General features: G+C 40.3%; 2 protein-coding genes and 3 non-coding genes across 5 annotated transcripts in view; 1 reads left to right on the top strand and 4 right to left on the bottom strand.

Moving 5' to 3' along the window:
* Positions 1–15,580, top strand: part of LOC113124621 (dynein heavy chain 8, axonemal-like) — a 30,800-nt gene extending 15,220 nt beyond the window's left edge. The window contains exons 41-92 of the mRNA XM_026297649.1: positions 313–537; positions 624–796; positions 898–1,076; positions 1,156–1,343; positions 1,441–1,527; positions 1,619–1,726; positions 1,808–1,942; positions 2,021–2,182; positions 2,304–2,550; positions 2,796–3,037; positions 3,134–3,274; positions 3,371–3,602; positions 3,682–3,824; positions 3,930–4,064; positions 4,151–4,273; positions 4,345–4,558; positions 4,639–4,748; positions 4,958–5,121; positions 5,202–5,394; positions 5,470–5,592; positions 5,675–5,805; positions 6,353–6,506; positions 6,671–6,835; positions 7,102–7,328; positions 7,448–7,566; positions 7,663–7,766; positions 8,015–8,191; positions 8,277–8,444; positions 8,636–8,851; positions 9,107–9,244; positions 9,327–9,454; positions 9,596–9,767; positions 9,869–10,024; positions 10,117–10,272; positions 10,347–10,529; positions 10,753–10,858; positions 10,955–11,207; positions 11,335–11,525; positions 11,612–11,733; positions 11,818–11,933; positions 12,026–12,228; positions 12,323–12,396; positions 12,485–12,637; positions 12,757–12,912; positions 13,277–13,393; positions 13,475–13,576; positions 13,671–13,831; positions 13,925–14,081; positions 14,165–14,317; positions 14,484–14,673; positions 14,957–15,078; positions 15,293–15,580. Of these exons, the coding sequence (XP_026153434.1) occupies positions 313–537; positions 624–796; positions 898–1,076; positions 1,156–1,343; positions 1,441–1,527; positions 1,619–1,726; positions 1,808–1,942; positions 2,021–2,182; positions 2,304–2,550; positions 2,796–3,037; positions 3,134–3,274; positions 3,371–3,602; positions 3,682–3,824; positions 3,930–4,064; positions 4,151–4,273; positions 4,345–4,558; positions 4,639–4,748; positions 4,958–5,121; positions 5,202–5,394; positions 5,470–5,592; positions 5,675–5,805; positions 6,353–6,506; positions 6,671–6,835; positions 7,102–7,328; positions 7,448–7,566; positions 7,663–7,766; positions 8,015–8,191; positions 8,277–8,444; positions 8,636–8,851; positions 9,107–9,244; positions 9,327–9,454; positions 9,596–9,767; positions 9,869–10,024; positions 10,117–10,272; positions 10,347–10,529; positions 10,753–10,858; positions 10,955–11,207; positions 11,335–11,525; positions 11,612–11,733; positions 11,818–11,933; positions 12,026–12,228; positions 12,323–12,396; positions 12,485–12,637; positions 12,757–12,912; positions 13,277–13,393; positions 13,475–13,576; positions 13,671–13,831; positions 13,925–14,081; positions 14,165–14,317; positions 14,484–14,673; positions 14,957–15,078; positions 15,293–15,580 (8,382 nt within the window). The remainder of the gene's footprint in view (positions 1–312; positions 538–623; positions 797–897; positions 1,077–1,155; positions 1,344–1,440; positions 1,528–1,618; positions 1,727–1,807; positions 1,943–2,020; positions 2,183–2,303; positions 2,551–2,795; positions 3,038–3,133; positions 3,275–3,370; positions 3,603–3,681; positions 3,825–3,929; positions 4,065–4,150; positions 4,274–4,344; positions 4,559–4,638; positions 4,749–4,957; positions 5,122–5,201; positions 5,395–5,469; positions 5,593–5,674; positions 5,806–6,352; positions 6,507–6,670; positions 6,836–7,101; positions 7,329–7,447; positions 7,567–7,662; positions 7,767–8,014; positions 8,192–8,276; positions 8,445–8,635; positions 8,852–9,106; positions 9,245–9,326; positions 9,455–9,595; positions 9,768–9,868; positions 10,025–10,116; positions 10,273–10,346; positions 10,530–10,752; positions 10,859–10,954; positions 11,208–11,334; positions 11,526–11,611; positions 11,734–11,817; positions 11,934–12,025; positions 12,229–12,322; positions 12,397–12,484; positions 12,638–12,756; positions 12,913–13,276; positions 13,394–13,474; positions 13,577–13,670; positions 13,832–13,924; positions 14,082–14,164; positions 14,318–14,483; positions 14,674–14,956; positions 15,079–15,292) is intronic.
* LOC113134680 (calcium-binding protein 2-like) overlaps positions 1–21,831 on the bottom strand; it is a 137,585-nt gene that overhangs the window by 108,509 nt on the left and 7,245 nt on the right. The window lies entirely within an intron of this gene.
* Positions 18,575–18,738, bottom strand: LOC113125778 (U1 spliceosomal RNA). Its single transcript, XR_003295193.1, has one exon. It is a non-coding gene; the product is annotated as a U1 spliceosomal RNA (small nuclear RNA).
* On the bottom strand, positions 19,833–19,996 carry LOC113125777 (U1 spliceosomal RNA). Its single transcript, XR_003295192.1, has one exon. It is a non-coding gene; the product is annotated as a U1 spliceosomal RNA (small nuclear RNA).
* LOC113125776 (U1 spliceosomal RNA) lies at positions 21,072–21,235 on the bottom strand. The gene has a single exon (XR_003295191.1). It is a non-coding gene; the product is annotated as a U1 spliceosomal RNA (small nuclear RNA).

Raw genomic sequence — 21,831 nt, 5'->3', positions numbered from 1 at the left:
AATCACTTTGGGCCTCATGAAACATGCCGTGCAAAGTTGGCAGTATTTATGACCAATTCACAGTTGTATTATCATTGACAAAGATAGTCTAGGATTTTTTTTTGTATTGTACTCTGTATGAAAGGTTTATAAATTAATAAACATGAATACCCTTGTTTTATTGTGAGGGATGAAGAAAGACAATGATTCGTTGCACGTTGTGAAGTATATGGTAGTACTACAGCCTATCAATATTAGATTATTTGTTCAGGTTAGAGTATGATGAAATAATTAACAAAAATCATCTTTTCATGTGTTATTTTACTTTTCCAGGTGGCACTGCTGGGAATCCAAATGCTTTGGACAAAAGATGCAGAAGAAGCACTACAACAAGCTGCAGATGACAGGGAGATCATGTCTCTTACTAAAAAGAAATTCCTCAGTCTACTTAGAATTCTCATTCAACAAACCACATGTGATCTGAGCAAGTTTGACAGAATCAAATATGAGACACTTGTTACAATCCATGTGCACCAGAGTGACATATTTAATGACCTAGTAGGTTTTTTGAAAAGTCTTATTTTTCATAGTGACTATTACTATTTAGGTAACACATTCAGATTGAGTTCCTATTTTGTCCCCAGGTGAAAAAGCGTATAAAATCTGTCAGTGATTTTGAATGGCTGAAGCAGAGCAGATTTTACTTCAAGGAAACTCTGGATAAAGTCATTGTGTCTATCACGAATGTTGACTTCATTTATCAGAATGAATTCCTAGGCTGTACTGACCGTCTGGTCATCACTCCACTAACTGACAGGCAAGAGAAGAGCAATTAGACACTGATTGACTGAATTTTGTCTATGAGGTTTAATTTCAAATTTATTTTTTTCTAATAAGTGAACTCTATTCTATCTCCAGGTGTTACATCACATTGTCCCAGGCTCTGGGCATGAGCATGGGAGGAGCCCCTGCAGGGCCAGCTGGCACTGGGAAAACAGAAACCATTAAGGACATGGGACGCTGTCTTGGAAAGTATGTAGTGGTGTTTAACTGCTCAGACCAAATGGACTTCAGAGGACTTGGCAGAATATACAAAGGTATCTCAGGCAGTAAAACAATTCATTCATTTGTGTGGCACACAATTTCAGTTGTCTCACAGCGCATTCTGTTTTTCAGGTCTTGCACAGTCAGGGTCCTGGGGCTGCTTTGATGAATTCAACAGAATTGACTTGCCAGTGCTTTCTGTTGCTGCGCAGCAGATCTACATTGTTTTGCAAGCACGCAAGAAACACAAAAGCACTTTCATCTTTACTGATGGAGACTGTGTGGATCTGAATCCAGAGTTTGGCCTGTTTATTACTATGGTAAGATACACAGATGTAGAGAAATTTTACATACCATACATTTTAGATAGAAAACAATAAATGTACAGTAAATAACATGTCATTATTCCATGTCAAGAATCCTGGATATGCGGGCCGTCAGGAACTTCCCGAAAACCTGAAAGTGCAATTCAGGACAGTGTCTATGATGGTACCAGACCGGCAGGTAGGTCCCAGGATACTGTAGCTCGAAGTCATATTTTTCCTTTTGCTTTTGTCCTAATAGACACCCATTTCTCCACTGTTGACTTTTTCAGATTATAATGCGCGTCAAACTAGCTAGCTGTGGATTCAATGAAAATGTCATCCTAGCCCAGAAATTCTTTGTCCTTTATAAACTGTGTGAAGAACAACTTACAAAACAGGTAAGAATCCTGTTGATAGTGCTTAATTGCTATTTTCAATAATCATTACCCTACTGACATATAATCTATGCTATGTGCCAGGTCCACTATGATTTTGGCCTCAGGAACATCCTGTCTGTTCTAAGAACACTAGAGGCCAGTAAAAGAGCACGAGCCAATGACACAGAGTCCAGCATTGTCATGAGGGTGCTGCGTGACATGAATCTTTCTAAACTGGTATGACAATGTTCATCATCAGGGATAATACAATTCTGCAGGTATTGTACTATGTGCTCATCTTTCTATATGTTTCAGGTGGATGAGGATGAACCCCTCTTTCTTAGTCTGATCAATGACCTATTCCCTGGCATCCAGCTGGATGGAAGCACATGTGTTGAACTTCAAACTGCCATAGCCCATCAAGTTGAGCTGGCTGGCATTGTTAACCATCCCCCATGGAACCTCAAGCTTGTACAGGTACCACAAAGGCTCACTCTACACTCATATGTTTAGCTAGCTGCTTGTTGTATTTTGAGTATTATCGTGTTTAGTAATGGTTTGGATATGTCTTTTATGAATATATTACTGTTATTTACAGCTTTATGAGGCTTCACGAGTACGCCATGGCTTGATGACTCTGGGCCCAAGTGGAGCGGGGAAGACCACAGTTATCAACATTCTCATGCGAGCTATGACAGAATGTGGAAGCCCACACAGGGAGATGCGCATGAACCCCAAAGCAATCACTGCACCACAGATGTTTGGCCGTCTTGATGCAGCCACCAATGACTGGACTGATGGCATCTTTTCTACTCTGTGGAGGAAGACACTTAAGGCTAAGAAAGGTTTGTAACACAACTTTTAGGACCCACTCAAGCTCTGTTGAATTTATATCATGAATTGTATTTGTGAAAATGTACTTACACTCCCTAAAACACATTTTTAACTAAATATTATTTAGTTGACTTTTAAAATAAAAACAGTAAGTAAAGAGGCTGACCTGGATACAGAACAGCACAATGAGCAACTCAAAATGTGGATGAGAGAGTTGATAAGACCTGAAGTGTGATGGTTGTTGTGTCCATTATAGGAGAGTTTATATGGATTGTCCTGGATGGCCCTGTGGATGCCATATGGATTGAGAATCTTAACTCTGTGTTGGATGATAACAAAACCCTGACCCTGGCCAATGGTGACCGTATCACCATGTCTCCATCTTGCAAGCTGGTGTTTGAGGTGCACAACATGGATAATGCCTCCCCTGCTACTGTGTCTCGTGTGGGCATGGTCTTCATGAGCTCCTCAGCTCTCAGTTGGAAACCCATACTCCAGGTACAGTTAGATCATCAGAGGACATAATGTTTTCACAAAGAAACAATGCTTTTTCAGAATGAAGTGCTGAGGTGAGACATGGGCTTTTTGTTGTAGGGGTGGGCTCACAAGCGAAAATCACAAGAGGCAGAACGCATTATGAGTTTATATGACAGGATATTTGAAGATGCTTACATGTATATGAAGCAAAACCTTAAACCCAAAATGGAACTTTTGGAGTGCAACTACATAATGCAGGTTTGTACGTGGAAAAATTTTGAAGACAACTGGAATTAGATGATGGGTCTAAATTTGTTTCGTAAGACACAGAATTCTCTTATGATCTACTATCAGTCTGTGAATCTTCTGGAGGGCCTCATTCCAACCAAGGAGACAGGGGGCTTGGCCAGTAGCAAACACATGGAGCGCCTCTTTGTCTTCTGCTTGATGTGGAGTCTGGGAGCACTTTTGGAGTTGGATGATAGGGTCAAATTAGAGGCTTTCATCCGAGCACATGGCAGCAACATTGCTGTGCCTCAAACACAACCAGGAGAGACTATGTTTGAGTACATGGTCAACCCAAATGGTAACATAATTTTATACAGAGAAAATGCCCTATCCTCTGTTTTCATCTAGTTTTAAAATTCTATATATGGTGACTTCAGGTGAGTGGTGTCATTGGAATACCCATGTGGGGGAGTATGTCTATCCAGCTGACCATGTTCCAGGCTATACCTCCATCTTTGTGCCAAATGTAGATAACACAAGAACCTCTTTTCTGATGGAGACTATTGCCAAACAACGCAAGGTGATCTTGTCTCTTTTAATATTTATAATGTGTTTTACAATGCTACATGTTTTAAGTGTTTCCTTTGAAGTATGTCTGTGGAAAATGCATATTGTTTTTGTGTAGGCTGTACTTCTTATTGGTGAACAAGGGACAGCCAAGACAGTAATGATTAAAAGCTACATGAAAAACTATGATCCTGAGACAGACCTGTCCAAGTCCCTGAACTTTTCATCTGCAACAGAACCCATGATGTTTCAGGTCAAATATTTAGTATGTTCTCTATAATTGACTTTGAAATGTTCTGAATAGGTTTGATTTGAGAAAACAAATTTTTTCCGTTACAGCGAATAATGGAGAGTTACATTGAGAAACGAACTGGCATTACCTATGGACCCCCAGGAGGACGCAGGATGACAGTCTTTATTGACGATATAAACATGCCTGTTGTCAATGAATGGGGAGACCAGGTATTTATATCGAGTACACTACAATATATGTTAATTTAGAACAATCTGAGTAATGTTGTCTGATCAACCAGATCACCAATGAAATAGTCCGCCAGATGATGGAAATGGGTGGCATGTACAACCTGGACAAACCTGGAGACTTCATCACTGTTGTGGGTGTACAGATCCTGGCTGCCATGATTCACCCTGGTGGTGGAAGAAATGACATCCCACAGAGACTGAAGAGACAGTTTGCAGTCTTCAACTGTACTCTGCCATCCAACACGTCTATTGATAAGATCTTTGGTAGCTATTTTCTGTTTACTTTAGTTTGAAACTAAAACTTTAGATGAAACACTTTAAATTTGCCTATCCACTCTCTGCAGGTATAATTGGCTGTGGATATTTCCATACATGCAGGCAATTCAAGCCTGAGATATCAGATATGGTGAAGTGCCTTGTTTCTGCCGGGAGGATTTTGTGGCAGTGGACAAAGGTATGATGCAAGATGCTGTGAATTGATTATTAGGACACATTTATATATTGCACTGCCTGATAACCCACTGTAGGGCCTAATGATAAGTTAAAACATAATTTAACTTGAAAAGCAGGCTTCTGTAGGAAGGAACTTTTGGTATATTTTGGTACTGTGTTCTGGCAAATATGAGTGAAGTCATGACTTCATTTGATGATTTTACATTGAAGGCCAAAATGCTACCCACACCATCCAAGTTCCACTATATCTTCAATTTGAGAGACTTGTCCAGGATCTGGCAAGGAATGTTAAACATTAAGGCAGAGGAGTGTAATGATATCACCACTCTCTTGGCTCTTTTCAAGAGTGAATGTACAAGGGTGATTGCAGACAGGTACGGTGCTCACATACAGTAAATTCTGTGTTGAGTACATCCAAACTGGTATAAAATCTAACAGAAATGTTTTGCTGTAGGTTTATTTGCTCTGAGGACAGAGATTGGTTTGAGAAGGCTGTATCTCGTGTAATACAAGAACATGTGGACCCCAACCTTGCCCCAAAACTTCATCCTGACCCATACTTTGTAGACTTTCTGCGAGATGCTCCAGAACCTACTGGAGAAGAAGAAAACGATTCTTGTTTGGATGCTCCCAAGGTTTATGAATTGGTAGGAGCTTGGTATTTGTATGATAATCCTGTTGTAGATGTGTATGGCTTTCTGAGTAAACAAATGTTCTTCCAGGTGCCAAGTTTTGAGTTCTTATCAGAAAAGCTGTTAATGTATCAAGCCCAACACAATGAGATTATAAGAGGCTCTACGCTTGATCTGGTTTTCTTCAAGGATGCCATGACTCATCTTGTCAAGGTCAGACCAGAAGCCAAATTAACACACATATTCTTCAGAGCGGGCTGCAGATAATTTTGATTTGACATTTGTCTTTCTTTAGATTTCACGAATCATTACAACTGACAATGGAAATGCCCTTCTTGTTGGAGTGGGAGGATCAGGGAAACAGAGCCTGACTCGCTTGGCTTCCTACATAGCTGGATACACTATCTTCCAAATCATACCGACAAGGTTAGAAATGAACAAAGTGACAGTTGCCAATATACATGATGGAACATGTTAAGAAATGGGTGAGTGTTCCTATGGAAGTTCCCTATCTATATTCTTGCCCTATAATGTGGCTCCAAAGATGGGGGTTATCAGGCCATGCCATTATACAACTTCAGGGCCACACAAGAAGACCCTTCTTCAACTATCATAAAGTGCACATCCAGTGCTTTCAGGGGCACCACTACAGAATGGGCAAAATGCTGACCATTTTTTGCTGACCCACTGGTGTGGCAATAAGTTATTCAGTGGCAACAGGACAGTTCAAGCTCCATAGTTACAATAACTGTCATTATTATGACCGTTCAGCCACACTAGTAAGGCAGTTGGGTCATGCAGTAAGAAGATATGTTGATATAGTGGTGTCTTTATGCAGTCTTGCATTACGGGGTTACTGAACTATGTCCAGAACTATGCATTCCTTTTGGTTCTAATTGCTTCACTGAATTCAAACTGTACATAAGACAATGGGAACTTGTTTCTTACACTGCTGTGTTTGCTTTCTTATTAGAACTTACAATATAAATAACTTCATCGATGACTTGAAACTGTTGTATAAAACAACTGGTGCTGAGGGAAAAGGCATTACCTTCATCTTTACTGACAATGAAATAAAAGATGAAGCCTTCCTTGAGTACCTCAACAATGTTCTTTCTTCTGGAGAGGTGAGGACTTTATTTAAGGGTAAAAAGCTTTGATATTTTAACACCCTAATCCATGGTTCCTCAAACTATAAATGTCACACCTATGTCACAGAAGCAGAGAGATGAGACAAAACATAACCTTTAACTAGTTCTGATGACTTCACTTGTACATGTTCTATGTGTAGGTCTCCAATCTGTTTGCCAAAGATGAGATGCAAGAGATCACCCAGAGCCTGATCCCTGTAATGAAAAAGGAGTTTCCTCGTGTTCCACCGACGTTTGACAACCTTTATGACTACTTCATATCCCGATCCAGAAAGAATCTGCATGTAGTTCTTTGCTTCTCCCCGGTAGGTCAAAACTTTATGTATTTGTTACCCAGAAATAGCACCCAAAGACTGAGTACTCATTTTCTTAGTGCGCTTGTATGTTTCTCTACATCTTCATTTATTGGTTTCAAATTGCCACTGATGGTGTTTCCTTTAATTTTTTATATTTGTTCAGTTTCATTCATGGCCATTATAAAGAAAGTTCAAGTGCACATGCACTTATTTAGCGACTCTTGAATATGTGAATATTCTCATTTGAGTTACACTGTGTCTGATCTCGTTGACAGGTGGGACAGAAGTTTCGCTCCAGATCCCTTAAGTTTCCAGGGCTGATTTCCGGCTGTACCATGGACTGGTTCAGCCCTTGGCCCAATGAAGCTCTGGTGGCTGTGTCCAACTATTTTTTGTCAGAGTTTCCCATGGTTTGCTCTGCTGATGTGAAGGCTTCTGTGGTGACCACAATGGGTACATATCATGACAAAGTATCTGAAACCTGTGAAAGCTACTTTGAAAGGTATAATATGCAACTTTCAAGTTTTACATTGTTACAATCTAATTATTTATTTACAGATGTTTTTAGTCCAGAAACATATTTTATATGCACTTAAACATGTATGCCATTTTATCTTTCAGATTCCGTAGACGAACTCATGTCACCCCTAAATCCTACCTCTCTTTTATTAATGGCTACAAAACACTGTATACTGAAAAATACAACTACATCAACACACTAGCGGAGCGCATGAAAGTTGGTAAGGAGCAGCAAGGCATCCTATAAATGTGAATGTATAAACAAGTTTGCAAGTGTATTCAGGGAAAGAATTTGAAAAGATGTTACTGATTTCTAGGTTTGGCCAAACTGATGGAGGCTAGTAAATCTGTGGCTCAGTTGTCCAAAGATCTTGAAGTGAAGGAAAAAGAACTGGCTATAGCATCTGTCAAAGCTGACAAGGTAAAAAAATAAAAATACAGACTCTAGCCTCCTGTGACTCTGCCCAAAATAAGGATGTATAGGTAATGGCTGCATGGATAGTTTAAACGTTTAAACACAACTGAGAAATTGCTTTCATTGGTGCAAAGGAGTTGCATCTGGCCCAAGATGTGTGAAAACTTGATTTTTTTTTTTTTTTTTTTTTTTAGCTTATGGATGTGTATGTGAAGCATTTTATTGTCTGACACTTTTTTGTTGCATCTACATAGGTGGTGGCAGAGGTGACAGTTAGTGCTGAAGCTGCTACCATTGTAAAGAATGAGGTCCAGACTGTGAAGGATAAAGCTCAGAAAATTGTGGAGGGAATTGAAAAAGAGAAAGCTTTTGCTGAGGAGAAATTAGAAGCTGCCAAGCCAGCTTTAGAAGAGGCTAAAGCTGCATTGAATGTGAGTTTCACAAGACTTTTTTGGAATTTATTTGCACCAGTCTATCATATAATGTATACCACACAATATGCTTACATTTTTACAGACCATCAAGCCTGCTGACATTGCCACAGTGAGAAAATTGGCAAAGCCTCCACATCTGATTATGAGGATAATGGACTGCTGCCTGCTTTTGTTCCAAAAGAAGTTAGGATCTGTTTCAATTGATTCTGAACGACGTTGTCTTAAACCATCATGGGGAGAAGCACTGAAGGTTACAAAAGGCCTTTTTATGAAATTTCAGTTGTGATTCTACTGCACTTACTCACACTTACACACTGTCAGCACTACTGTTTCTGTAAGTTCTTATACTGTAGATGTACATGTAAGTTCCAGTATACAGTGCATGTTCTGTAGTGTAGTGTATGTCGTCTTTTTATCAAACTGTGTTTGTTTACTCCCTAGCTTCTAAGTTCTGCTGGTTTTCTGACATCCCTGCAACAGTTCCAAAAAGACAAAATTAATGAGGAAACTATAGAACTGCTGAAGCCCTACTTTGACATGGAGGATTACACAATGGAAAATGCTAAGAAAGTTTGTGGTAATGTAGCTGGTTTGCTAGCTTGGACCCGGGCTATGGCTGTGTTCTATGGCATTAACAAAGAAGTCCTTCCACTCAAGGTAAAGTCATAGTTGATCGTTGCATCTTAATACTGGGTTCAAAATCTTCATATCAGTTTTAGGTGAGTAGTGTCTTCACATACACAGACACTGTGAATGTGAAGACACTGTGTATTTGCATCACTTATACACCATAAAAGGGACTTTATTTTAGCCATAACCTATAAATATTCAAATAATGACAAAATCCTGTTTTTTTTTTTTTATCCTTTTTGCTGTGTTCCATGTAATTTAATGAACTTGGTCTGTTTCCAGGCTAACTTGGCCCTTCAGGAAAGCCGACTAAGTGTTGCTAATAATGAGCTAACAAAGGCTGAGGCCCAGCTGGCTGAGAAGCAAGCAGAATATGAGAAAGTCAAAGCCAGATGTGATGCTGCTATGAAGGAGAAACAGGTTTGGTTCAGCATTATCATGATTTTCATTCATTTAAGCTAGATATTTAAATTCATGAGCACTTAAAATGTTATGTTTCCAGGACCTTTTGGATGTTGCAGAGATGTGCAGGAAAAAAATGCAGGCTGCATCTGCACTTATAGATGGACTTAGTGGAGAGAAGGTTCGCTGGGTAGAGCAAAGCAGAGAATTTAAATCCCAGATCAACAGGTAAATTACAAAGAAAATGTAATATTGAAAAATAATAATCATATGTATGATTATTATCATTTGGTCTGACATCTCCAGTGGAGATTTTCACTTTATACGTCATGAAGCCCTTTCACTCAGGCAATTTTCTTATCTTGACAGACTTGTGGGTGATGTGCTCCAGCTCGCTGGATTCTTGTCTTATTGTGGGCCGTTCAATCAGAGTTACCGTGACATGTTGTTGAAGGGCATCTGGGAGGCAGAGCTCAGAAGCCATAAAATTCCTTTTACCGAAAACCTCAACCTTATTTCTGCCCTAGTAGACCCTCCCACTGTAAGAACAACACAAACCTAATTTGAATTTTATGTCACTACTAGCTGCACAAGAATTTATTCAGTTAATGAAACACATTGATACACTTGTTTATTTTTAAGATAAGTGAGTGGAACCTTCAAGGACTCCCAGGAGATGACTTGTCTGTGCAGAATGGCATCATCGTTACGAAAGCAACAAGATATCCCCTCCTCATTGATCCCCAGACTCAGGGAAAGGCTTGGATTAAGAAAAAAGAAAAGGCCAATGCACTCCAAGTATTTAGCAACATCCTGTGGAGATGGCACTGCCACCCATATTAGTATGTCTGTTTTCACATGATATTGAAATAATATTCTCTCTCTTTCAGGTGACATCTTTAAACCACAAATTCTTCCGTACTCATTTGGAAGACTGCCTGTCCTTGGGGCGCCCATTGCTTATTGAAAATGTAAGTGAGGAGCTCGACCCTGCCCTGGACAATGTTCTGGAGAAAAACTTAATTAAATCTGGAACCAGTTTTAAGGTAATGACTGAGATTCAAAACAGCACAGGTGTAAGATGCGTCTTTCCTTAAATTCATGGATTTGCTTTATGTAGGTAAAAGTGGGAGACAAAGAGATAAATGTGATGGATGGCTTCCAGCTCTATATAACCACCAAACTGCCCAATCCAGCATACACACCAGAAATTAGTGCCAAGACATCCATCATCGATTTTACCGTAAACATGAAGGGCCTCGAAAACCAGCTACTTGGTCGTGTTATTCTCAAAGAGAAACATGTCAGTATCTACTTTTTCATATTGAATGTTGTTACTGAACATCATTTTTTATTAGCACTGAAATCATCATAGGTCAGCCTGAAAATAGGCCTGTTGTATTAGGCTAGTTAAATGTATATTTTCTCTTATTTTACCCTCTTGAACATCAATAAAGATAGTGGTGGTGCCTTGGACTGCATGTCAGTTTTAGTTGCACAAACGATAATTTAAATTATTTTAACAGGAACTGGAGGCAGAAAGATTGAAGCTAATTGAGGATGTAACTGTCAATAAGCGAAAGATGCAGGAGTTGGAAGACAACTTGCTGTACAAGCTCAGCAGCACAAAAGGTACAACAGTTAGTGGTGTAGGTTCATGCTCTAATTTTAAATTTTTTTTCTTTAAAAAAAAACAAAAAAAAAAACTTTCTCTTTTGGTGGTTAAAGGGTCCTTGGTTGATGATGACTCCATGGTTGGCATTCTGAGTACAACTAAGCAAACTGCCGCTGAAGTTAGCAAAAAGCTCAGTGTTGCAGCAGATGCGGAGATGAAGATCAATATAGCTCAAAGCGAATATCAACCTGTTGCCTCGCGAGGCGCCATTCTGTACTTCCTTCTCACAGAGATGAGCCTGGTCAACGTCATGTACCAGACCTCCCTGGGTCAGTTCCTCAAACTCTTTGACCTGTCACTGGCCAGGTATGGCTTCCTATTAAATGCTTTAAGAAGTATGAACCATTGTTTACCACTGGAACACCTTGTTGTACACATTTTTGGTTTTTTCATGTTGTTTACTAATATCACCATCATGATTATGCTTTTGCAGGTCTGAAAAATCGTTTAATACTCAGAAGCGAATTGCAAATATCATTGAATATCTGACGTATGAAGTGTTCAGATACACTGTGAGAGGCCTTTATGAAAACGACAAGTTCGTCTTCACACTTTTGTTGGCCCTCAAGATTGATTTACAGAATAACAATATAGATCAGAACCAATTTCATATTCTAATTAAAGGTAAGATAATCCTCAAGCCTTACTTTCAATCAGCTTTTTTGTTATATGGTCTTGTAAAACCTAACATCTTTGAATGGAACAAAAAGGTGGTGCAGCTCTTGACCTAAAGACATGTCCCCCAAAGCCATTCAGTTGGATCCTGGATATGGTATGGCTAAATTTGGTGGAACTCAGCAAACTGAAAGAGTTCTCTGACATCATAACCCAGGTCAGACTATGCTCCATGGTTCATACATTTGAATCCTCTAAAAAACATTTGCTTGCAGGCTGTTGCTACTGACATATTTTATAGGTGGCTCAGAATGGAAAATCCTGGAAAGCATGGCTCAGTCTTGATGCACCAGAGGAAGGTATAATTCCAGATGGATACAACTCTCTTGATGTCTTCCATAAACTTTTGTTAATAAGGTTGGAACCTCCTGCCTGTCATGTTGCTTACAGTATGTGTTCAGATACACTTGAGAGTAGTGCAGTGTTTTTACAAGCTATTTTTCTCACAGGTCTTGGTGCCCTGACCGTACCTTATCTCAGGCCAGAAAATATGTAGCAGAATCTATGGACATGAGGTTTGCTGAACCAGTTATCTTGAACCTTCACAGCACATGGGAGGAGAGTGACCCCTGCACTCCCCTTATTTGCTTCCTTTCAATGGGTTCAGATCCCACTGAACAAATTGAATCACTTGCTAAGAATCTTCAATTTGGTGAGCTTTGCTGTGCTGAACTTGTAGCTTCTTAAATTCCCTGAGGAATTATTTGTGTTATGGGTCAGGGTCTTGCTACATTGTTGTCTTACAGAATGTAGAGCAATTTCCATGGGGCAAGGACAAGAGGTTCATGCAAGGAAGCTTATTCAGACATCAGTGATACAGGTGTTTATTATAAGTTGAAGTATTTCGTGTTGTATGAATGTGATGTCATTTCACTGGACCTGAGACCTTTTTCTCTGAATATGCATAGGGAGGCTGGGTCCTTTTGCAGAATTGTCACCTGGGCTTGGAGTTTATGGATGAGTTGCTAGAAACTATCTCCACTGCAGAGACGATGCATGATACTTTCAGAGTGTGGATCACCACAGAACCACACAATCAGTTCTCCATCACACTCTTACAGGTAACACTTTACAAAGCATTTATGAATGTATTACTTCTTCTTTGACTTTGTATCTGACTTTTTGACTTCATAAACCTGTACAAGCTTAGAGAAAAGGTTTCTCGCTTCTTTATCTCTAGTCCTCTATCAAGTTTACCAACGACCCACCGCAGGGAGTGCGAGCTGGCTTAACACGATCATTTGCAGGAATTTCACAGAGCCAGCTGGAAGTCAGCAACCTGCCCATGTGGAAGCATTTGCTCTATGGTGTTGCCTTTCTCCACACTGCTGTACAGGTGCTGGTCATTTTTTTACCGATGAGGTGGAAGAACTTTTAGAGGAGCAAATGACAAGATGCTTTGCCCCTGGCCACAATTAACACTATAGGAAGAACAAATAAAAAAGAAATCCTTTTCATAGACCTACTTCATTTATAATTCTTATTCAAGAGATGAATTATTCTTTTATTTATTGAATGATTTAATATTATGCAGTTTAATATGTTATGCACAGTGTAACTGTACAGTTCAACATTGCACACGATCCCAAAAATGAAGCAGCTGTTTATTGCTTATAATGATCTGAAATATAAATATTTCACTTGCTTCTATACATAATCAGTTGTTTAAATTTTTTTTTTTTTTTTTTTTTTTTTTTAAGGAGCGCCGCAAATTTGGGCCTTTGGGTTGGAACATACCATATGAGTTCAACTCTGCCGATTTCTCTGCAAGTGTTGAATTTGTGGAGAAACACTTGGATGATTGTGGCCCCAAGAAGGTGACAATTTGGCAGAAGTGGTCTGGCTCAGGATTTTCATATCACCTTTCTTCACTTACCAGTTTGTGCTTTTCCTGACAGGATGTGTCATGGGCAACCGTGCGATACATGCTAGCTGAGGTGCAATATGGAGGAAGGGTTACGGATGACTATGACAAACGACTACTCAACTGTTTTGCTCGTGTAAGAATCATATTATTGTGTTTATCCATGTGTTAAATCTCCTTAATCAGTAATTTTATTGAGTTGCTATACTTTATCATGTTTTAAATTGCAGGTGTGGTTCAGTAAAAAGATGTTTGACCCATCATTTTGCTTCTACACGGGCTACAACATTCCAGTGTGCAAGACAATAGAAGAGTACATGGAATACATTCAGAGCTTGCCAATTGTTGATTCACCCCAAGCTCTGGGGCTGCATCCTAATGCTGATATTACGTAAGGGGACGTTATCCTAAAATTAACAATGATGATCATGCTGTGTTTATAATGTGTGATATTGTGTGTGAGTTTATGGTCCATGTTGACCAGTTATCAGACAAACACATCTGCTGAAGTGCTAGACACAATCACAAATATTCAGCCAAAGGAAAGTGGAGGGGGATCAGGAGTGACTAGAGAGTCCATCGTTTACAACATGGCAGAGGACATGTTGGAGAAACTGCCCTCTAATTATGTTCCATATGAGGTCTGTTGGTTTGCTCATTAATGTTATGGCCACCGACACTGACATCAACTGAAATCTGAACTCTTCAACTTTCATGGTTTAAGGTGAAAGCCAGACTACTGAAGATGGGGTCTCTGAACCCAATGAATATATTCCTACGTCAGGAGGTGGATCGAATGCAAAGAGTAATCAGTGCAGTGCGCACTAGTCTGACTGACCTGAAGCTGGCGATTGATGGCACGATCATAATGAGCGAGGTTAGATTACAGTTCATCCAAATGTTCCTATAAAACACCAGTGCTTTACTGTATTTGGTACATGTTTGCAATTTATTTCTAACATTTATCCCAATTACTATTCACTGAGTTATTGCATTCAAGGTTTAAAATACTGTGAAACTACTAATTTATACTTGACTCCTAGAACCTTCGAGATGCCCTGGACAATATTTTTGATGCTCGTGTGCCCAACCTGTGGAGGAAAATCTCCTGGGAGTCATCCACTCTGGGTTTTTGGTTCACTGAGCTTCTAGAAAGAAACAAACAGTTCCACAGCTGGGTGTTTGAAGGAAGACCCAAAACCTTTTGGATGACAGGCTTCTTCAACCCTCAAGGTAGATACCAGATTTTCATAGGGTGAGGTATTTTTAGAGGTATGATTTTTTTTTTTGTTTTTTTAATCTTCCACCAATAGATAGAATGAATAGAACAGACACTACGTTTGTCATCAAGAAAATTAACAAATTCATTACAATTTATTGACGTATGTTTAGTTTTTTTGCTGGTAAATTGTGTTAAAATAAAGACAAACAAATGTCACTATGAGTTGGTTTGATTTGCTGAGTTTGATTAAATCTACTGTATGCTGACAATGTATTCCTTGAAAATATTTTTCAGGGTTCCTAACAGCTATGAGACAAGAAGTAACAAGGGCAAATAAAGGCTGGGCTCTGGACACAGTTACCCTGTGTAACAAAGTACTGAAGCAGGCAAAGGAGGAGATCACAGCCGCCCCTACTGTGAGTCAAAAAGCATAAAAATTCCAGCAAAACTCCAACGAATTACATCAATCTCAAATTTACCTCACACTAACATCAGTGATGAACTTTGTTGGATGTTGCAATTGTAGTTACAATTGTATCTTCTTTGTCTTTAATGTAAAACAAATGAAATTGATGTTTATTCTATTATGAAACAAGCACTGTTTTATCAGTCACCACTTTTACTCAACAGGCGGGAGTTTATGTTTATGGTCTGTACCTGGATGGTGCTGGTTGGGACAGGAAGAACACCTGTCTTGTCGAGTCCTCTCCCAAAGTGCTTTTCACACAATTGCCGGTCATTCACATGTTTGCCATCAACACCACTGCCCCAGTGGATCCTAAACTCTATGTCTGTCCCATCTACAAGAAACCAAGGCGCACAGACCTGAATTACATCACAGCAGTGGTGTTGCCTACTTCTAAGTCACCAGACCACTGGATTTTACGTGGAGTTGCCCTTCTCTGTGACATTAAATAAAGAGATACACGTCTTCATAAAGGTGTGATATTGTTCTCGAATCAATAAAATGATCAAAGGAGAAATAAGTGCTTCTGTAGCATATGTCAAATGCCTGTAAGATGCTATTATATATACTGTTATGTAGCAGTGTGAAACTGAAGAATTACACAAAAACATAAGTTATACATGTACCATTTACAGTGTTCTATTCATTGACAAACTCTTCCAGTGATATAGTGTAACGTAATGTTTTCTTTTGCCCTTTTACGCATTTACAGTAATTCAAAATGTAGGGAATCACTATATAGCATAGGTCACTAACAGGCGGACCGCGGTCCGGGTGTGGACCCAAAAGCTGCCCCATACGGACCCAGACCTACAGCCAAAACAGAAGGTTATGATTTAAAACCTAACGGGGTGCTTTTATTTCCACCGGCTTATTTAGACTTTACGGTAGTGGAAATGCACAGACCAATTGCATGCGAGTTGAGCCATCCCACGTGATACCACTCAGCTAATCAAGTCTGTGCATTCCAGGCGGTAAACATTACGACTCTACAGTGTAAACAGCGTTAGAGGCAAGTTACTCATGAAAAGACGGTACAAAGAAAAAAGGCGATACATATAGAAAACAAAGGGAGAGAAACAGGCGAGTGAGACGGAGAAAGAGAAAAATAAGGAACAAATGGCGCCCACCAAAAAAAGAAAAGTGGACTACGAAAATAGAGCATTTAATCCGGAATAGACAGACTCATTTCTGTTCATACTTCCCACTGGGAACACTAAACCAGTGTGTCTCATATGTTCAGAAACCGTGGCACTTATTAAAAGTGCCAATGTGAAACACCATTATCAGACACAACATAAAGATTATGAATTCATTTGATTTGACAGTCAGGTATTGATTACATGCAGATGTTGATAAAACTACTAGGCTACTTAAATATATATCACACTAACTAGTTAGACATTATGATCTTCCGGACCTTTGCTTCAAGAAATTTTCTCTAACTGGACCTCTTTAAATTTTAGTTGAATACCCCTGCTATATAGGCAGCTAGTGTGAGTCACCTCTGCATTGTTTACATGTTAATTGTAAAATTGAAAAACCAGTGAGAAAGGCTTGTCAGTGGTTTGGATGAGGCTGAGTTGTCCTGGGATTCAGAAGGCAGGTAAGGTGCATTGCAGCTAAATGACACTACTGTTTGATATAATCAAACATACATTTACATTGTGGGAATTATTACTTTTATTATATTACAGCTTAAGGTATAAGGCAGTATTAGATTACTTTTATCATATTATAGATTAAACTTTAATGCATTATTACAGTATACTCATGAAGCATTTTGGTATGTGTGAAACAGTAGCAGTTTAGACATGAACTTGTTTTTCAGTAATTGCAAGGTTTCTTACAGGGCAACAAGTGGATTAGACATAACATCAGATAGGATGTGCCTGTTGCTTTTGTTGTTGTACTCTGTCTTACAGGGCAGGTTGACCTCTGCCAGGAGGCATAGTAACAGTGATATCTCAGGACATCCCATCATCGTTCTCAACCTATGGGAGAAGAACACGCCAGCTTCCTAAAGATTGCACATTTCATTCTGTAATATTATCACTGGGTCGAGGGAAGAATAGGCAGTCAGACTTCGTGCCCTGACAAAGACTGTTATTGGTTAGGGAAAGTTTGACCCAGAGCTCTGTAACTGCTTTATTCAGTGTGTTTTAATAAACGGCTAATTTGAGACCACATTTATCTCCTCCGTTTTACCAATCAAACGAACACGCGGAACTGAGGGAGGACATTCCAGTTCCAACAACATGTACTTCCAATATTATGTACTTGCTTGCAGGACGCGGAGTTACACCACATATACATGTAATCCTATGCCAACATGTGTACCTTACCCTTTAAAAATCACATGCAAAGGAATTACAGGAAATGTATAACATGATGTTGATGCTTATTTTACATACAGGACAAGTAGAAATACTTACAAAGCTGGAAGGAGCCAACAACACAGGAGATGAAAATAACCAGCGACTCAGCACCAAAATGCAGGTAACTCATGTTGGAGAGGCCAAGGACTTGTCACTGCCTGTAGAATTAGTGTTGGAAGAGCATGGGATAGATTTTTTTAATGTATGCATCACTTGCCAATTAACTATTAAAAGTAACCTTGTTTTTTCAGTCTGCTTTTCCCTGAGTACATTTAGCTCTTATTAATATGGTTTCTAAAGTTATTGCTAGGGTTAGTTGAGTAATTATTAGGCAGGTAAGTTTAATATAGGTTGCAGAGAGTGAATGCTAGTCAATACAATGAGAGCAGAATTAAGCCATTAACAATTGAACCGGTGCATGCTGTTCATATGTGTGTGAGTAAACAGAGGGCTGTTTGAGTGACATGTCCTTTTTCTCAAAGTGAACACGGGAGAAGACAAGTACCTGGTGCCAGTCATCAAACCCCTTCCCCCGCCCTCTGAATGATCTGTAGTTAATGTACATGGTAGTTGTTTTGCCGTTCCTATGACCTGTTATCTGCGTCCCTGTAGTTGATCACCCTGAGTAGGTTGGCCTGGTCAGCCATCTTGCCCTCTTTTGTTCTAAATGCCATGTGTTTAGCTTGTAGCTGAGACCGGTTATACGTGGTACCTTGTAAGGGTTAAGGGGCTGTGTTCTTCTTTGTTTTGGTTAATTGACTTGATTGTGCTGGATCTAGTTTTAATAGGACAAATTCTGGTGCTCTTGGATGTTTGTAGGCCACTGGGCCAATTATTTACTTTTTGTGTTTGTTTCAGCTCTAGAGTCTGTTACTCTCTTAGTTTTGTACTTGAGAAGCTCAATTTCCTTGTGTTCTGAAAATAAATGTCTGCTTAGGTTTTAAACAACCTGGCTACTATGTTGCTCCCTTTGACCTCCGGGTTGTAACACATAAATACAAAGCAAAAAATATAAAACATGACTAATGTCAAAATAAAAGACTATGTTTTTGACTTTCTACATCAACACAGGGGAGAGCGCGAACGCAGTCCCCCACTACCAGAAATTATGCAGTCGAGATTCCCACATTTGGGGAATTCGCAGGGGTCAGCACAACCGGAGTGCAATGGCTGAGCCTCGCCCTGGGTGAACCACCTTCTTGATCATGGTATCTCCCCTGCCAGGTAAGTATGAATTGGACTGCTCCAGCACGCGGAGCCCATTCACACACGTACGAGTCAGACTGACGGTCACACGGGAAGAAGCGGCGCTGCGCTTCCGCCTCAACAGCTCGCTCCAACCACTATTTCACCTGGACACGTCTCTCACGCCATTATTTTAACCAACACAAACATCACGCTGGAGCTTGTAGCAGCAGCCTCTCTGTTTCCCAGCATGCTTTGCCACATCCCACGTGGGTCACATGGTCGGTCACGTTTCTTTTTTCCCCTTAAATCAGAAACTTTTTAATAAAAAGACCACTGAAATGCTGCGTTTACGTCTCCGTTGTTATAAACGGTGCGTAACAAGCGAGGGTCGAGATTTACCTTTAGTTTGTATATTTCAGGGAAAGTGCAGCACGACCGAAACACGTCCAAGTATTTGTCTGATTTTCACTGAGGCTGCTCAGTTGTCAAACGGTATCGGCCTCTTCTACGCTTTGTTTACAAAGGGGCAGCACCGGGGACACACAGGCCTGATACAACACGAAGAAGAAAACAACTGAGAAACAAAAAGGACAGAAAATCCTCCGAAATTCACACACGACACTGTTTTCATCTGTCACACGAGCTCTGGCGCCACCTGGTGAAGGATTAAAGGCACTACACCTCTTTGTTGCTAAAATCACAACTCTTATGTCCATAGTGATTATGCATTTTTTTATGCATAATCACTATGGACATAAGAGTTGTGATTTTTACAATAAATTAGCAATAGATTGAATGTACAGTGCCATAAACTTATAAATGTATTGTCATAACAAAAAAACGAGTCTACATAGATGACGTGTAAAGGACATTTCTTATGATGTCAGACAAATACAGAGAAATCATCCAAAACATGGAAACAGCGCCCCCACAAAACCATTTGTGGCCAACAATATATTACATCCATAGTGATGAAAACTGCCATAGAGAATGAAAGAAAAGTTAAGGAAGTTAAACTCAACTACTCACAACAATGTGAAATCTACAGGAAACCTGAGACATTCTGACCAACATCAAGATACAAGACTTGAAGCATCTTGTTCTTTGGCTTCTGCTCCTTTAATTTTCCACATCAACACAGGGGAGAGCGCGAACGCAGTCCCCCACTACCAGAAATTATGCAGTCGAGATTCCCACATTTGGGGAATTCGCAGGGGTCAGCACAACCGGAGTGCAATGGCTGAGCCTCGCCCTGGGTGAACCACCTTCTTGATCATGGTATCTCCCCTGCCAGGTAAGTATGAATTGGACTGCTCCAGCACGCGGAGCCCATTCACACACGTACGAGTCAGACTGACGGTCACACGGGAAGAAGCGGCGCTGCGCTTCCGCCTCAACAGCTCGCTCCAACCACTATTTCACCTGGACACGTCTCTCACGCCATTATTTTAACCAACACAAACATCACGTTGGAACTTTTAGCAGCAGCCTCTCTGTTTCCCAGCATGCTTTGCCACACCCCACGTGGGTCACATGGTCGGTCACGTTTCTTTTTTCCCCTTAAATCAGAAACTTTTTAATAAAAAAACCACTGAAATGCTGCGTTTACGTCTCCGTTGTTATAAACGGTGCGTAACAAGCGAGGGTCGAGATATACCTTTAGTTTGTATATTTCAGGGAAAGTGCAGCACGACCAAAACACGTCCAAGTATTTGTCTGATTTTCACTGAGGCTGCTCAGTTGTCAAACGGTATCGGCCTCTTCTACGCTTTGTTTACAAAGGGGCAGCACCGGGGACACACAGGCCTGATACAACACGAAGAAGAAAACAACTGAGAAACAAAAAGGACAGAAAATCCTCCGAAATTCACACACGACACTGTTTTCATCTGTCACACGAGCTCTGGCGCCACCTGGTGAAGGATTAAAGGCACTACACCTCTTTGTTGCTAAAATCACAACTCTTATGTCCATAGTGATTATGCATATATGCATAACACTATGGACCTATACAATAAATTAGCAATAGATTGAATGTACAGTGCCATAAACTTATAAATGTATTGTCATAACAAAAAAACGAGTCTACATAGATGACGTGTAAAGGACATTTCTTATGATGTTAGACAAATACAGAGAAATCATCCAAAACATGGAAACAGCGCCCCCACAAAACCATTTGTGGCCAACAATATATTACATCCATAGTGATGAAAACTGCCATAGAGAATGAAAGAAAAGTTAAGGGAGTTAAACTCAACTACTCACAACAATGTGAAATCTACAGGAAACCTGAGACATTCTGACCAACATCAAGGTACAAGACTTTAAGCATTTTGTTCTTTTGCTTCTGCACCTTTAACTTTCCACATCAACACAGGGGAGAGCGCGAACGCAGTCCCCCACTACCAGAAATTATGCAGTCGAGATTCCCACATTTGGGGAATTCGCAGGGGTCAGCACAACCGGAGTGCAATGGCTGAGCCTCGCCCTGGGTGAACCACCTTCTTGATCATGGTATCTCCCCTGCCAGGTAAGTATGAATTGGACTGCTCCAGCACGCGGAGCCCATTCACACACGTACGAGTCAGACTGACGGTCACACGGGAAGAAGCGGCGCTGCGCTTCCGCCTCAACAGCTCGCTCCAACCACTATTTCACCTGGACACGTCTCTCACGCCATTATTTTAACCAACACAAACATCACGTTGGAACTTTTAGCAGCAGCCTCTCTGTTTCCCAGCATGCTTTGCCACACCCCACGTGGGTCACATGGTCGGTCACGTTTCTTTTTTCCCCTTAAATCAGAAACTTCTTAATAAAAAAACCACTGAAATGCTGCGTTTACGTCTCCGTTGTTATAAACGGTGCGTAACAAGCGAGGGTCGAGATATACCTTTAGTTTGTATATTTCAGGGAAAGTGCAGCACGACCAAAACACGTCCAAGTATTTGTCTGATTTTCACTGAGGCTGCTCAGTTGTCAAACGGTATCGGCCTCTTCTACGCTTTGTTTACAAAGGGGCAGCACCGGGGACACACAGGCCTGATACAACACGAAGAAGAAAACAACTGAGAAACAAAAAGGACAGAAAATCCTCCGAAATTCACACACGACACTGTTTTCATCTGTCACAC

This window comes from Mastacembelus armatus, chromosome 18 (assembly GCF_900324485.2).
Source record: "Mastacembelus armatus chromosome 18, fMasArm1.2, whole genome shotgun sequence".
Classification (NCBI taxonomy): Eukaryota; Metazoa; Chordata; class Actinopteri; order Synbranchiformes; family Mastacembelidae; genus Mastacembelus; species Mastacembelus armatus.
This window is presented reverse-complemented; position numbering and strand designations above follow the sequence as displayed.